The sequence below is a fragment of the Sardina pilchardus genome, chromosome 18, assembly GCF_963854185.1.
Source record: "Sardina pilchardus chromosome 18, fSarPil1.1, whole genome shotgun sequence".
NCBI classification, from domain to species: Eukaryota; Metazoa; Chordata; class Actinopteri; order Clupeiformes; family Clupeidae; genus Sardina; species Sardina pilchardus.
In genome coordinates, this window is record NC_085011.1 from 12,175,254 (window position 1) to 12,192,855 (window position 17,602).

General features: G+C 46.9%; 1 protein-coding gene across 3 annotated transcripts in view; it reads right to left on the minus strand.

Annotated features, from left to right (window-relative positions):
• Positions 1-17,602, minus strand: part of galnt2 (UDP-N-acetyl-alpha-D-galactosamine:polypeptide N-acetylgalactosaminyltransferase 2) — a 76,928-nt gene that overhangs the window by 21,249 nt on the left and 38,077 nt on the right. For 2 of the 3 annotated variants that reach the window (XM_062519948.1, XM_062519947.1), the window contains exons 2-3: positions 15,318-15,396; positions 8,337-8,490 (exon numbers count right to left, since the gene is read on the minus strand). In XM_062519948.1, coding sequence (XP_062375932.1) covers positions 8,337-8,490; positions 15,318-15,396 — 233 coding nt within the window. Of the gene's footprint in view, positions 1-1,054; positions 1,218-8,336; positions 8,491-15,317; positions 15,397-17,602 lie in introns of those variants that run through there. The other variant, XM_062519949.1, reaches the window with a different exon arrangement.

Here is a 17,602-nt window from a genome sequence, read left to right on the forward strand (position 1 = left end):
TGCTAAAAATACAAAAATATAATCTAACTTAAAACACCCCTCTCTAGATATAATGTTTTGAGAGATTCATTAAAATAACATTTAAATCCAATCACAAAACATTACCGGTGCATCTAGAGAGGAACGTGAGTTGCAGGTTGAATACAGCTATCCATTTTAATTTCCTCCTATATTGGAAGCACGTTTGACAGAAGAATCCCATATTCAAATGCATGTACTGCACACTGCCCATCGTAATTGTGGCGCTTCTCATGCAAACAGAAAGTGTGCCGGTCGACAGGGACGACGAGATGGAAATCTAATTTGAGTGGGAAATGAGCTGTAATTTGTGTCCAGAGGACTCCAGTCCACCATTTCCATTTACAGACCCCAGCCATTTCCAGGCAGGGAAGGAAAAGTGGACTCCATTTCCTTGTGATCGGCAAAGCCACTACACAGTCTTACATTTCCCTGAGGCATTATTTTTTTGTCATAACCGTTGGTATAAAACGACAGGGAAATGATCGTTCTGAACATACTCGCTCAGCTCGCACAGGGACGAGAAGCACACCAGCATACTGTAGCAGAGGTTGGACGCGATGTGGACATCTCCCCTGTTTGTCTAAAACACCTCCGTTGTGCGCCACCCAAGTGGAGGTCCCGCTCCCGTCCAAGCGCACTTCAACTCATGCGTGGCCTGTGATGACAGCAGGCTTCCTGATCTCGAACAACCCCAGCACTTTGTCAGCGCACTCCGAAAATTCAGCAAAGGCCTGGACACAGAGGTGCCTTTTTCTACCTCACTCACAAGCCAAGTATAGACCAGACATTATCCATGTCTGGCTATGAATGGATGGGTATCAGTCACACGCATCAAAGCAACAGACCCGAACTTGCTGGGCTGTTTTAAAAAGGTCAGAGACACACTATGCCGACTTGTGCACTCCTCTCAACAGGCCAGTGACAAACAAATCCACATTTCACATTTCACTAGTATGGAATGACTAACTGCTGACCGGTTCCTTCCTAGTGGACACACACACAGCATTCCAGGAAAAACATTGTATGAGCTAACCCTTTTATCAGGAAAGTCATCCAACCCCCACAGAGACCAGCCCTAAACTATTCCACGGTTCACGTCCAGTAGCCAAAAGAGATAAAACAGTGACAACAAGACACGTGAAGTAAACACTATCAATCACAGAGAATAAGGCACGGCTTCCTTGATACCAGCCTAAGTGGAGAAGGGTAAAAAAACACAAAGGGAGGAAACAGACAAATTATTAACATCTCGGAACTGTCATGGAAGCTTCAGACCAACAAGCCAAGCCAAACGGGTAAATATTTGTCCTCGTGGACTTTATCCCTCCGATTTCCAGTGCAGATGTCTATTGGAACAGTTGGCAAGGTGGTGTCATCTTGGATCTTTTTTTCCCAAGGTAGGAAAACACTCACTGACTCTCAGAAGGGGGGAGGGTAGACTTATCTCAAGGTACAGAGTTCTAATATTAGCTTAGCATTTTAGCACGACTTACTTCTCCAGAGCTTAGCATAGATTCGTAGCATTTACTCTCCGATACAGTAAATCCACTGTTTATCAGCGGCATTTCAACAGTGAGGAGTTCTTTATCGTTTTCCTGTCTTCGTACAGGCCCAATCCCCCAGCACAACACCACCACAGAGACAGCCTTCTTGTCAACGAAATCAATAGCAACAGCTCAGCTTAGAAGTTTCAGAAATGCCAAATAAGACCGTTCCTGTTCCAGCGAGCTCTATAGCTGCCATTCCAGCTTTGCTAGTTGATGTATGGAATGGGATGATAGCGGAGCGGATAAATTGATGGATGAACAGATAGCTGAATGGATGGTTGGACAGATAGAGGATAAATGGATGGATACGTAGCCAAGCCAACAGAGTTTGAGTCGCACATGAAAGACCATCCCTCATCCTTCACACTTCACAAAAATAACAGACACTGTTGTCTTCTAGGCACAGTGTGTACCACCTTCCAATAACTAACCATCTACCTAAATAAATCAAATGCAACCACAGATGAAGACATACACCTGCCTTTCAGCCAAATATGACATAAATGTCATGATAACCGCGAGCTCCGCTAAGCTACAAAAACACTCTAACTCCGTGACGCACCCTTGGAGCAGGGATTCTGAACAAGGCTCAAGGCCCACTACCAATCAGGCTAATTATTCAGACATTACCAACCCCCCGAAACCCAAACACAGTCATTTCCTCACAGCCACCCGTAGCCCCAGCTCACAGCCGAGCCCTGTGTGGCCAGCTAGCAATGGAACCTTCCTGTGGCAATTAATATCATATTTATGATTCAAGTGCTTAGTCTAACTCGGGGGGGAGAAAGGAGCCAAACACCGTGGCACAAATGAACATTTCAGGAGGGTGAAAGCCTGGATGATATAGGAAGGCATGAATATTTCAAACGACTCGCGCTTGATACTTTTATGCACTACGGCTACGCAGTGCCGCTCTACTGCCGGTGGCTTTCCCAGGAGTGCCGATGCCACCGATGTCTAATAAGTTCTGTGTTCTAGTCAGAGAGAGAGCTGGGTTCTCCGCAGGCAGATCATGATGATGAGCCACATTACTGGCGATAAGATGCCCTTACAGAGTTGAGAAGGAGCTGGGAAGGAGAAAGAGAGAGTAGAAAGGTGGATGACAAAAAAAGTCAAACGCAGAAGAAGTAAAACACAAGGGAATAGGGAGAGGTGTGGAGGGAGGAAATTCTGAGAGAGAAATGACTATGAATACAAAGGAAAGACAGATAACGGAGCAAGTGACCGAGGGAACTGCATAATACTAAAGGAAAATAGTGAGAGACAAAGCGAGGCACACTCAGAGAGAGAGAGAGAGCGAGAGAGCGAGAGACAGAACGAGACAGAGAGAGAGAGAGAGAGAGAGCGAGAGAGAAAGAGAGAGAGAGTGAGAGAGAGACAGACAGAGAGATAGAAAGAGAGAGAGAGAGAGAGAGAGAGAGAGAGAGATGGAGAGATGGAGACGGACAGACAGACAGGTTTCTGTGTGTTCTTGGTGGGGAGGCTCAGCTTCCCAAACACAACTTCCTGCCTGTCCGCAGTAAATCACGGGGGAGCCGGGGAGGAGCAGTGGGCAGCGCCTCAGCCCGCCCGAGTCCCTGCCTCGCAGGAACAATGATGGGAGAGTGCACTTGTCCACTAACCAAAACAGAGCAACGCTCTTTCAACGAACCAAAACAAGAGAGGCAGAGAGAGAGAGAGAGAAAGAGAAAGAGAGAGAGAGAAAGAGAAAGAGAGAGAGAGGGAATGTTTGTTATGATAAACGTGTAGGAAGTGGGGTACGTCAGGCTGCAGGCACGCTGGTGTGGGGCGCAGGGGCCGATAAAGTCAGTGGGGCTGGTGGCTCCACCGGTCTGTTTACCAAAGAGCACTTGGGTGCCATGGCTATTTGCAGCATCGCTCCCTCTCTCAGGAAAAGAGCGCCCTACTGTGAGGAGAGTTCTTAAGTCTCGTCATTGCGTCCTTTGATCTTGAAAATAGATGTGCGGCTATTGTTTTGAAAACAGCTAAAAAGACTATTTTTTTACTCTGTTTTGACAAGTCTGACATGCCCTGGCCTTCTCTATGAGTGGATTAATATCTGAACTATAAACAAATGACATGAGGCAACCTGAAATTGGCAGTTACATTTCAGTTACATGAAACGTTAGAAATACAATTGTACTGCAGCAGCATGTAAAATGGATTTTCAGTTTGTATGTCTATAGGTGTGAGAACGGGACTATATAGGCTCTATACGGTTCATAAATAAACATCTGTTGAAGGCGAGGTGAGGGGAAATTGGATGACTCTCCGTGGGAAATATAAATCATCTTAGAAAATGTGCTGTAATTGCAGATCACAGTGCTCCATAAATAAGAACTGATGTCTGCACTGTGGGGCCGTTAATTGCTGTTCCACTATCAGATGCACTACATTTCTCTTGGGTCGGCACGGTAACACAGAGAGGGAGGAAGGGAGGGAATGAATGAAAGAAGAGAACACAAGTAAGGATGTCAGGAAGAATAGTGAGAGTTTAAAAAAACAAAAAAACACACACATCAGTACTCTGTATTCCATATAGGAACTGAAAGTGATCTTTTTGTCAGAAAAAGAAGGACTGGGAGGGCAAAATTACATATCTCCTTCCTCAAGCCAGCATAAATTAGGGGAGGATACGGTGGCACATATATCTTGGTTTGATTACACCAAAGTTCGCACTCCGTCGTATTTAACAAGGCAAGCACAGGGCACAGAGAGGAGAGGGCCTCGGAGCAGCCAGCCTTGGCAGAGGCGGCGTCACGCACCCACAGTCAAGAGGGAGGGAGACGCTGTTCTGCAACTCAGGCACGGCCAGTGAATGCTCAAACAGCACCCGAAACACAGCTTTTGGGGAGTCTGATTTATGTCCACACAGCCTTTGGAGTTGCAACATCAAATACAGTGGAAAAAATACTCGCTGTTGCTTGGGCGAGGTTTTGATTTTTTTTTAAGAGTGTGCCTTCCTATGCATAGACACACTGCCCTGTTTACCACTGCATACAACATTATGTCCATATCAGCCGATTGCTTGGATCGCTAGATAGATCTTTAGACACAGAGTAGGAAAAGGAGACTTCAGATGGCAGGCTGTAGCGACATGTAGATAGATACAGTTATGCACATGTCCAAACACACAGATCACACTGCTCCCAACACATTCAACATGGCTGTCCACCCCAACGGCTACTTAGTACGGCTATGACCTCATCCCTTTCATCACACGCTGGTATTTATAGTAAGAATACTAGATGGCATATTCACCTGAAGGATTTCCTGCAGGACTTCACAGTAACGCTGAACAGATGCTGCAGGTCTGTTGATGCAAGCTAGACTCTCAGTTCTCTGTTCAAAGTCTATATCGAGTCGTTTGGTCAGGGTCTTTAACTTTCTATTTTGGGTGAACTCATTCTGGAGTAATCCAACGTTTCTCCCGATTTAGAATTTACGAGGCAAGCTTGAAATCAGTTGTGGACAAAGGCTGAAAAGGCAGATATGTGTGGGAATAATACTGATAATATTTTTCTTTGCAAAGCAGTGAATGTATTGATGAGGGTGACGTTACATTCCAGAGGGTCAGCTTATATTGGACATATGCAGCCACACATAAACAGCCAGGTCATCCAGAAAACGCCCACTCAAGATGGACATCTACGGGAAGTGTAGCTGAAGCACGCACTCACCCACCCACATACACACCGCACACTGTTTGTTTACTTTTGGCTGGGGTACAATTACACTAGCCCACAGAAAGAGATACAGCACACACAGAGACATTTGATAATAGCCAAACAACAGGACAACATTTCTTTTCTAGGCCACCATGGCTGACAAAGTAAATGTGCACAGTGCAGCATTCACCCATGGACTTCACAGACCAGACCAGCGTCTGACTTTTTGTCATCCACCCGACTTCTGCGACCCGTCGTCCAGTCACTTATCTTCTCATCATGCAGGACTTCATACAAAGGCCACAGGCACAAAGACACTAGCCCACCCTCCAAAAAGATAACAATGGATGTTAAAAGTCAATGCCGAAGCCCAGCAACTAGATGATCCAGACATCCTTTCTTCCCCACCACACGGCACATTTTGTACAAATCATTCTGAAAACTGTACACGCTCAGACAAAGAGCGCTACTGGACTCAAGAAGCCTGCCACTGTGCACAATCCACAGGTAGCCCATTCCCACCAAGCACATGAAAATAGATTTTATCCTCTGGAAGACTGAGAGGCGTACAGAAAGGACAGGCAATAATCAATCGCGCCTTTGGAGCTGATGTGGACCAACAAGCGAGCCACTCTGTCGGATAAGAAGAAGCATTGGCAGAAACGGCCGTGGGACTTCTATGTGGTCACCTACAGCATCGATTCAGGCCCCTGAAGTGAAAGGTAGTTTGTGCCGCTTGGTCCCCTTTGGTATGTCTGCACGCTGGCAATATTGGCACCCCTGAAAGGTCTCCAACAGCTTCCCCACACACACACAAACCAAATCCGATATTTCCCTTCCAACAAAGCCTCTGGTTTTGTGCGTGTGACCAAGCAATGCAAAACAGCCCCAGTCCACTGCACTGCCCTTGGCATGACCCTTGAGGACATGACGGGGTGGCACTAATCTGTGCAGATTAAAGAGCAATTCCAAATTAATCTGAGGCCTCACTATTGGAAGAGACTCAAGACACCTGTTCTAAACATGGCTCTGTGTGTGTGTGTGTGTGTGTGTGTGTGTGTGTGTGTGTGTGTGTGTGTGTGTGTGTGTGTGTGTGTGTGTGTGTGTTGTAGTTGAAGATGATAAATTATACTGCAGATAGACTACATGGGAAAGGTCTCCAATGGTCTCCTTAAAATGCTATAAATGGCGTGTACAAGGTCCCTTCTTGACAAACTGGGTTCCTCTCAGGATGACGCACATCTGTGAAGATATTATCTGAAATATTCATCAAAAGAGACTCCGCCAAATCGGTTTTGAACTGAGAATTCAGGAAGAACTCCACAATCAGAGGAGTTATTATTCGCTTAATAATCCACACCAGTGAAAATAGTGAAGTGTAGAGTTCTTCCATCAGTGTGTAGACGTGAGAGAGAAGTCCATTTCCCCTCTGTGCTCTCAACACAACCATTTTATTCCGCACAATTACACAAGATGCTGACAGCCTAAATGAAGACATACTCGAGACTTATTCTGCCTGCACTGTAGAGTTTACACAGGACACGATGGCACCACCTCAACTACGGCAGGGTGGAATAGAGGAGGAGGAAGAAAAGACGAGTCCTTTCACAGTTTGCCTTAACAAACTCTGGCATCCAGATTAAAATGTATCAAAAAGACCCAATCCAATAACATTTGCTCTATTCTCTTTCTAAGGTCAAATGAAATTATTATTTAATTATTTAAGCATTATTTAAGCATTAGTACGTATATGAGAAATAGTGGTATGGAAAATATGCAACTGCTAAAGGTATTGCAGAGAAATTCATGTCAGACATCACTTCCTCTTGAAGGTCTTTTTACATCTGTAACAGCAGCTACTTATGTAACCAGAAGAAATGTTGAATGAAATAAGGTAAACCTTTATTTCCTCTCTCATAGCGTATAGCTGCAAAGGAGACCCCTCGGGCCATTAGATCAATCCTGACCCTTACCATCCCCATCATTAGCTTAAAAAAGTGACATTTTTCTAGCAGGCAAACTTTGCAAATCATGTTCCAAACACAAGGGAATGAAACAGGGATTGTAATGATAAGAAGCTGAATGATTTTCATCTCATTTTCCTCTTGGTGTGGGAGAGCGCTGGAGCGCTTGATGAGCGAGCGGCCCAGGGGCAGGGACTCTGTAGTGACGAGAGTCTGCGGGGTCACATTGAAGCAGCAGCATCAAACACTGCAACAGCCTCCCACAGCACTGAGGAGCAGCGGAGGAGGAGGAGGAGGAGGAGGAAGAGGAGAGGGGAGACAGGAGGGGAGGAGAAGAGAGGAGAGAGCAAGAAAGGAGAGAACAAAAGCTTTGCAAGAGAGAGGACAGGAAGAGACTGCATGAGAGGAACAGGAGGAGAGAGAGATGACTAATGGGGAGGGGCTGAATGAGTGAGTCACGCTGGGAAATCTGCCTCTTTTTGCTTTTCGGGCATCTATATAAATCGCAGCGTAAGCGCTTCGCCCTCGTCTCACGAGGCACTTTTCCGCCGTGAGCAGACGAACGAGCGAGCGAGCGAGCGAACGGGCGGCGGGTTACCGGGGCTCTCCGCAGACCCATCTCCCCATCTGTCTGGACCGAGCGGTCATCAACTCATTAGGGCCCCAGTGGCGGGAGGTGGTCCTCCGAGTTCTCTTTCCATCCATTAACTAAACCAAATACACTTTCTCCCCCCTTCTCTCCTCTCAAAAACAAACCCAATTAGGCTGGCTGGGTACAGAGGAAGGAAACGCAGTGGCGAACACAGTGGCGAATAAACAGGAGACTCGGGGAGAGAATGCCCTCTGCGCTCCCTTCACAGTCACCACTTGGGAGAACGGAATCTTTTCTTGGAATTTTTTTTTTGATTTGTTGTTGTTTTTGGGGGGGAATAAAAGCATTTCGGAATGTGCCAAATTGTTTGAAGCAAAATGAAAACATCCTGTCGGCCACTTCATGCCTTTCAGACGAACGCTTGTGACGGACTTGTTGTGTTGACACGATGCAATTAGCACCATAGCCCACCCTCGGGGACTTGGCATAAGTGTGAAGTCTTGGGGTTGGGGGTGGGGTGGGGGTCACAGAGTGTCAAACTCACTGGTCGTGTCTGGTATCGGGGACTCCGCGGTCCATGCGGAGCTTGTCGCTCTCCACTTGGTTGAACTTGTTGCGGGCGTAGGGGTCCTGCCCCGGCCGCACCACCGTCGCGCCCACATACAGGTCCTGGTCGAAGTCCTGCCACCTCACCTTGCCTGCAAACAGTCGCGGGGGGGGGGAACAGGACACAGGGAAGGTTAGTCTCATGCATTACTGTAAGGGTGCATGTAATTTTGTCTCAACGTTTCAAGAGCTCAGTTTTGTTGAGTTGTTTATATGAAATGCAAAACACCGCTGATTTAAAAATACTGTATATGCTATTCTTATTTTCTGTTTCAACTGACTCAGCAGTCAAAGCATAGTTTCTTTGGAAAGAAGGATTATATCAAAAATAGATAACACCTGCATAGTTGGATGACTTCCACATCAGATTAGCAGCAGTGTAGCTTAATGGGACTATCACACGAATGTGTTTGCCACAAGGATGTCAGTTCCATCAACCACTGAGAGGTAACGCACACTTGCAAGTCTCTAAATAATAAACAATCACAAACCGCAACTCAAATTCTACAAGAACCCCTTCAGAATTCAGTCAAAATTCAGCCAGTAACCCTTACAGTGAAGATTTCAATACCAGCAAAGATCCTTGATTATCTCAAGCCTCTCTGACAGCAGTGCCTTACTGTATCAGCTGTGTTCTAGTAAGGCCCAAATAGGAACATAGAAAGGAACCAAGCAAATTAACGAGACAGAAAATCATATTTTCAGAACAGGGCTTTCTTTGGAACTTGGTGTTAGTCTCTATGTAATTTGCTATGACAAAAAGACTGGCTGCAGTCTAAAATTGATGTGAAATTTACAGCACAGAACCCTGCTGTAATTAGCCTCCATAACTAGGCTTTCATTTCTAAAACGGTAGGGGACCGACCATCTTTCTTTCAGTGATGCGGTGACTATTAAAAGAGTATGCCAACACACTTGGTGACAGATCACTTCTCAAAACAGCATGTTAAAATACGTCCACCCTCCTGATGATGATTTCCCAACGTAATGTAATCTACATTTAGTTTCTCTGTCCATCTTGCATTCTGGCTGTTAAATGAGACCACCACACAAGTGAAGGCCCAATGCCCAGGAAACACAGTGTGTTAAAATGCAACGTTCAGTCACATTGGACAACAGTGCTTGAACAGAAGTTAAAAACAGTTACATTATTCTTGTTCACTTACAAATAATTACTTAGTGTAGCACAACAAGTGTAAGTATTACATGCCCCTATAGAATCCCCAAGGCTGTGCTTTCAAACATGATTCATCTTCAATAGCACAATGGCCTAATTTTTAATTCAGAGCCAACAACACTCAGCCTTAGTATAAAGCTAAATCTAAACAATTCCAACAAATAATTGCACTATTCCATTAAACTTGGAGAAGATATCAGAAAGAAATGTACAGTAGTCTTATGCACTCTGTGCATGTTAAATGCACTATACAATTAAAATGACTTGACTTGACACCCTGGGATACACTGATACATTAAGATGAAATGTATTAAATGCATACACTGTATACAAAGGAGTCTGTTACACATCATAAATGTTGGTAAGTGGTGGTGGGTGTAAAGACTAGACCCATCCCCCCGACCCCCCCCCCTCTCTCTGCAGAGCCTCCTGAATGAGAGCACACAGTATTCCCCCCCCTGCCGTTCTCCTCCGGCTCCATATGCACCAGAGCAGCGGCGAGGCAACGTGAGGCAGCTGGTTTTACTTTCGTGCCGTCGACTCCCCAGCGAGTCTGTGGTGTTTAGGCGCCAGATTCCAGAGCAGGAGGCCCACAGCGTCGGACGCTGCACAGCGCTGCACACCACAGCAGACCTGCAGTGGGCCAGCTTGCAGCACAGCGCCGCTATTGAGACCTACAGAGCGACACACATAAAAATAAAAAAAACACCCAAAAAAGGGAATACACAGACGTGGATGATCTATGAGGAAACTGTACACAATAGTGTAATATGCACACACTGTGCACGGGCCGAAACAGCAACACCTGCATGCATGTACAACAAGCAAAAACTTGCACACAAACAACACATTCACACTAGCACTTTATACACAAATAACATTCACACACTAGCACTTTATACACAAATAACACATTCACACTAGCACTTTATACACAGATAACATATTCACACTAGCACTTTATACACAAATAACATATTCACACTAGCTTAGTCAGTTCTTGAATAGAAAAGTATTGCATTGCCGTCATATCAATCACAACAGCTGCCAAGACGTGCCGTTTGTCCCTCAAAAACACAACACAGGACTAATGATGCACACTGAACTGACAACATGACAGAACGATACGGCAAACTGTTTTGACGGTTGCCGTGCTGCTCGGAGGCATATAGCAGAGATCTCCTGCATAATTATTTAGGAAAAAAAAGGGTTTGATAATGGACTAGGAGTTAATTAACGGTTGGGCATTGGTGCCCCTCCACCGCAGTGTAATCAGGCTTGTCTGTGAATGATCGGTCTCCTGTACTAATTGCCTCGCTAAATGTGATAGTATGAACACAAGGGCTGTTGGAAATACTAAATACTGTTTCCTAAATAGGCCAGACAAAAAGAAAAAACAAAAGCATGAGAATATATGGCAGAGGATCGTGTTGCTACTAGCCTACATATCACAATGCGTTTGGACACATCTGGGGTTTTTTTCCAACACAATTCGTTTGAAACATGACTACAATAATCTCCAAACGATGAGTCACCCACTAACAGCGTCAGCTAATGGGGCTGAGCACAACAACCACAACCTGGTCATAATGATTGTTAGGAGCTTATAAAGGACAAACTCAAGGTCAACTAAATTTGCAGGCTTAGAGGCGGCCCCTTCCTCTGGAGAAGAGTGAGAAACCGTATGGAAGAGTAGAACACATCCCTGCACTGGGGCGATTCAGATTAGATCCTCTGCTCCGAGGCCTTTTTGCCTTTTCATTTGGAGCAGCGTTTTTTTGCAAAGGTCAGCGATTCAGCTGCACCCATTCGGACTGCCGAACTCCTCCTCCCCAAAACGGCAATCGCGAGTCGAGAATTCTTAAGAATCTTGGCCGGCGGGGTCAAGAGGTCCCCAAAGCATCAGCCCTGCTGCTGCTGCTGCTGCTGCTGCCAAAAAAACTCTATTAATATTCAATGCACATTGGATTAACTTAATCAAAAGAGCTTGGGCCAGGTCAGGGTGAAAAAGAAAATTCCAACCGTGCCTTCCGTTCTGGAAAGCAGTCAATTACAGCGCAAGGTTTTTAGCGCGGCTGAGGTAGCGGCAGAGGGCTGGAGGATAATGCAAACGGTGGCCTTGGAGCTGGGCAGGGAGAAATTAGAAGGAGCTAAATAGCCCCTCGGAGCCAAGAGTCTGCGCTCAGCAGAACTGGCATCAAATGTCACGCCTCTGCAGTGGTCCAAGGAGGGGCCGGGTTTCGTCAATTATGCTGTGAGAAGTGCTAATGGAAAACAATAAGGACAAAGAGTTATGCGAGTGATAAGGTCAGTGGGGGCTTTAGCGAAGCTTGCGCACGCACATGGCAGCAAATCATGATTTTGGAGTAATGGACTAGCCAAAAGGCTGGCCAAAAAGGCAACCATATCTGTTCACCTCTTCGTGATTCCTTGCCCTGGACATGACTGTTCCTAAGACACGACTGTGATGGCTGAAAGGCTTGTTCTGTGAGAATATTATGGGCTGTTCGAAGAAACAGACCAAGGTTCAATTTCATCACAAGTCAGCAGGCATATGAAGCAGAATGCCTCCTTTTATGAACCTAATCAATGCTTCATTTGCTTCTGCTGGAATCACAATGACTTCCAAGAACAGTACAGGCAGTGCACGACTAGGCTCTATCTAGTGCCATTCGTTTGACTTTGTACCCAATGCCGCCCCGCCTGACAAAAAAACATTAAGTCATGTGGAGAGGATGGGGCCTGGCGCGCGCGTGTGTGTGTGTGGTGGGGAAGAGGTGGCGGGTGTGTGTGTGTGTGTGTGTGGTGGGGAAGAGGTGGCGGCAGGCCGTGCTAGCGGTGGTGCCCGGCGTCTGATGCCGGCGCCTCAGACAAATTAGCGGCTCGGAGCTCCGAGAGTCGGGGTGGATAGCCGCATCCCCAAGCCCGGGGAGCCAGGGCTGACATCAGTCTAATTAGGTGCTCACAGAGAACAAAGCTGTCGGATGGTGACCTCCACAAACACACACTCACACACACACACACACACACACACACACACACACACACACACACACACACAACCAAGAGTGTTGCTCATACAAGCAATACTAAATGTCCTTGCTCATAGACTCAAACTTTTTCACCATGTCACCACCATCTTCAGCATTAAAAGGGTTCACACACACGCACACAACAATACAATACCATTGAACACCAACACAATACAACCGCATTGATTGGTAAGCCACAAGCTACAATGACCGAAAGGCGACTGTCAATGCTTGTGGCGCAACACTCCCTCCAAAGGGTAGACAACATCTAGGGATTTGGCATCCAGTCTTCCAATGTTTCAATACCAATTACCCTCATCACAAGCACACTTTAGGCTCTCACAGTGACTTTGAAAAAATAGCCACGAGGACTTCAGTCTACTTACAATGCCAAGCCATGCCCGTCAGCCACACTCTCCTCTGGCTGGCATGGGCTGGGCACGAGATGGCTGCATGTGAGGCAGTTCTCCACACACACACACACACACACACACACACAAACAAACGCCCACGTCCCATTCGTCCTGTGCCCATCTGTGAGTGCTCTGCGCTGGGCCTCAGGGGGAAAGCCTGGAGGCCCCTTGGACCGGGTGGACGCCGGGGCGATTTTCTCTGGCATGCCTGGCGCAGACGACGCCTAGCCCTTCAGCGGAGCGCAGGCCTTGTGCTGCCGCGGGGAGCCGACGCGCGCCTCTCTCTCTCCCGCACACTCAGCACTTTCCGAGCCAAATGGGCCCTTCCATGGCTGGGGTGTCAGCCAACGCATTTCTGCCTTCAAAATGGGAGCGAAGCTCATCTACAGATGCAGTGCACCGAACAGCTCCCGGTTGCAATGGCCATTTTCATTTACAGAGAGCGATTCCGCTGATGGTTTTATAATCACGGGTGATTGTGACTAAATGAGTGGTGTGACATTGTGATCTGGTGAAGGCTATGCTAGTTGACCTGAAGCTATCTACAAACCAGTTTACACACAAACTGCATCATTACATATAAATTACCAAAATGACATCTCATTAAAAGGCACAGTATTACGGAGTACAGGGCAATGCTGAATATATTGCTAAACATCACAACAGCAATATTTCCTGAAAAATGGAACTGTAACTGAATAAGACCGAATCAATACAAGCAGTATTGTGTTTAATCGATTCTTGGCCGTCTTTCAACATGGTACAGTGTAGTGCGCTAACAGCATGGCACAAATCTGATCAATAAGTCTGCTTTCTGAGAGCAGAAAGCACAGATGCTGCTCCACCACCAGGAAGACCCACACAGAAACATAATAATCTGACAGAGCAGAAATATGCTGTCGCTGGATATGGCTCTGGGACATGATGTACCTTCACTGTGACTACTCATAGCATCAGGTTACTCACTTTAATCCTGGCGGAACAATTCCTCCGAAAATCTGCCATAATACCCTCAATCACAGCTGCATCTAAAACACGTGCCACATTTTTTGGCAGATCTACAAACAAGCTTAATAAATAATAATGAAAAAAAAAAAGAGCACACATATCCCCCCCTCCGACAGAATTTTTGGAGTTTGACCCACATAGAGAGACAGCCACAAGGATAGACACAAAAAGATATTGACAAGCGTCCTCAAGTAAAGCCAGAGATTTGCTACTCTGTAAAAGAGCCGGGAAGTGCATCAGCAGCTGGCCAGCAAGTCATAAATCTTCCCTCTACCTCCATACCTTCCAATGTTGCATCGGGCAAGAAATCATGTTTGTGTGACACAAATTAAATGGAACAGCTCTCGAAGGACCAGCTCAACGGAGAGACTATGTGGCATTTCACAGCTTAAAAATACTGCCGTGGCACTCGTATATCCTGTACCCAACCTGTCCTTTAAAAATGCCCTAAGACGTCTCCGTCTTCCTCTTTAATAATTCACTATAAGTCTTGATTGAATGCTTTCACCTGAGGCCTCGCAAAATCCACCATCTTTGCTTAATAAGGTCTCTGCTTGCTTGGACAGATATTCATGCGCTTGAAGGGACCCAGATGGGAGAAATGAAAGTAGCAGCCCTTTCCAGCTCATGGTCCAATCTACCCGTGTACACAGACTCTGGATCAGTTTCTCCACCGGCCTTCCCGTTGCGATTGGTCGCTGTTGTTGTTATTACTTCTGCAGTTATTGTTGTGGTGGCGGTTGGCGTTGTTTACGCTGTGTTGGGAGAGAAGTCCTCCATATCGTGGATGAGAAGTCCTGACAGTGTCAACAGGGGGCTGGAAAAAGGCCGGAGGCTGATGCAGCCAAACAGCTGATATGAAGGTTTGAAGCATGAGCTTGCGCAACAGAACAGCACAACACTAGCTTTTACAGTTGGCCGGAGGGGTGAAGATTACAGATTAGTGCGTGTGCCTGTGTTTGTGTGCGTGCCTGTGCGTTTGTGTGCGTGCGTGTGCGTGCGTCTAAATGTTTGCGAGAGAGACAGAAAATGCTATTGTCTGAATCTGTGAATTCATGAAATAAACGGGGAATGATTGACCAGTCCAGGAGGGTGTATTGTTTCAGGATTTGCATGAGGGGGTGTGTGATGTGTGAATATTTCTGCACTATGAGTAACAGATGTGTTCCCTAAGGATGAGTGTGTGTTTCCCTTGCGTGGCTGCTTTTGCTCTGTGGACATTAATAAATAAGGATGTGTGTGTGTGTGTGTGTGTGTGTGTGTGTGTGTGTGTGTGTGTGTGCATGTACCTGGTGGGAGGGTTTCCAGCCCTTGGGATTTGTCGTCAGCGTTGCTCTGTGCTTGGGCGTCCGAGTCCCTCCAGTCATCCTGCAGACAAGAGCCAAACACACTCATGAGTAAATCACGCCCACACACACACACACACACGCGAACAATACAATCGATTGGATTGCAGACCAGAGAGCAAGGTCTAGGGCTCAGAGGGCTAAAGGCTCAACAAATTTTGACACACACACACACACACACCTGGTGCTGGGTTCAGGGAACGGACACTGGGGAAACTGACATTATTATAGCAGAGGTGCACTCTAAACACAATCCCTGGGTCTACTCTGAATCCGGTTACGCTTCGCTACGGTAACTCACCTGGGAGCCCGAAACCGCAGTGCAAAACGACCAGAGTGATTGCACTGAGGATTCTACACCACTACACGCCCCAGCTCTCAATAAACGCTTTAGCTTTGGAACGAAGAAGAAGAACAACGTCTTCTTCACAGCCTGGAGTATGACACGGGGTACATCTCAAACAGGTGTATGTGGGAGGGCACACTAAAGGTAGACTCCCGACCGCGTTTCGGTCTTGGGGAGTAAAGAAATGCCTCGGAGCAAGAGATGGAGAAGCCTTGTTCTTTGATGAAACGATTATCCCAGTTCACCGACAGGGTGCATTGCCTGGCTGCCTGAGTTTTCTCCTTCTGAAATCCCCAGAAATGTCTGCAATGTCCTCATCCTGCACCCTAAAAGCAGCAGCCAAAAATTCACCTGCATTTTTTAAAAATCCAAACCTTTCTGAAGAACGGTGTCTTCCACCTCTGGAGATCAAAAAAAATACTACACAAAAGGCATGCACATTCCTAAAATGTTATCGTATTAAGTCGGGCAGAGAGAATCAGATGGCCTGGCAGGCACTCCCTCATCAAACAAGAGAATTACACCACGTTCTGCACAGTCAGAGCAGATGAGAAATAGAAGCTGATCCTTGAAATGTTGGATGTGCTGGGACTGAACGCTCGCGGTTACATCAGTGCTTTGACAGCCAAGGAGAACAGCATTTGTTTTTAATGAATAATCTGCGGAGGAATTGGCATAAACAAGCGGCAAAGCGATTCATGGTGGCTGAGGGAAATTTCTCTTCCCCACCACCCCCCCCACCCTCGCCCCCCTCTTCTTCAAGAGCGAAAGTACACAACAGTCCCCTAGCCAAGACAAAGGCAACAACCTCTCCACAGACGACAGGAGGCTTTGGCACCCGCCGGGCGGCCATTTGTTCGTGTGTCCTGCACCCACAACACACGCTGGGAAATATGGCCGCGCTGACAACGGCAACCAAACGGGCCGCGCGACCGGTTACGACCGGCCCCGGAGCGCGAGCGAGCAGGGCCGTGCCGCACAACGTGATTCACAGTAAATCAACAGGAGAGCCCTTTGCCAAGGTTAGCAGTAAATACCCAGGGAAGGCCTGGACAGGGCGGATAGCATTCTTCCAAGTCACACCCAAGCTCTCCAAGCACAACTTTCGGGTCCAGAAATTCTCAGCTCAAATAATTCTAGTCATCCAACGTCCTCAGAACAATAATAGTCAAGGATCCAAGAGTGTCATCCTGAGTAGCTAATAAGTATTAGGCCAATATGGTGATAATTTCCTTATTTAAAGTGCATGCTACGGAATGCTGCGACTTGTGATAATACAAGGCCCCATTTGCCTCGGTTATTACTGGGAGAGCGGAACAGAGGGTGATGTGCAAGAGCAAGAGTGCGGCTCATTAGGGGAGCAGAGGGTTGATCACTGTGAAATCGCTTTCCTCTGCCTCGGTCACAGTCACCAGGGCATGAGATCTCGCTTCACGGCTGTCGTCCGGATTACGCTTAGCACGCCCAACCTAAGCCGCTACACCCTCCCTCCCTGCCTGCACACACACACACACACACACACACACACACACACACACACACACACACACACCCCCCAAACTCTGCATCCACCTGACCCGCTCGTGACCCCGTCAATCATTAGTGATCATGTCATTGCTAAGCCACTGACCCAGGGATTCTTTTGCCAGCGGGTCGACAGCCAAATGTCAGAGTCAAGCCTGAAATGACGTGGACTGGACAACAGTGGAGTGGCTCCATCTCAGTGTGCAACGTTCTGGTGATGCCTTGCTGCACTCCCGGAGGGAAGGAACAGAGGAGGAGGAGGAGGAAGAGAGGAGGAGGAGGAGGAGGAGGAGGAGGGACAGATGCATAAAGAGATACAGTGAAGGATGTGATAAAGTTGAGTGTTGTTGACGCAGAG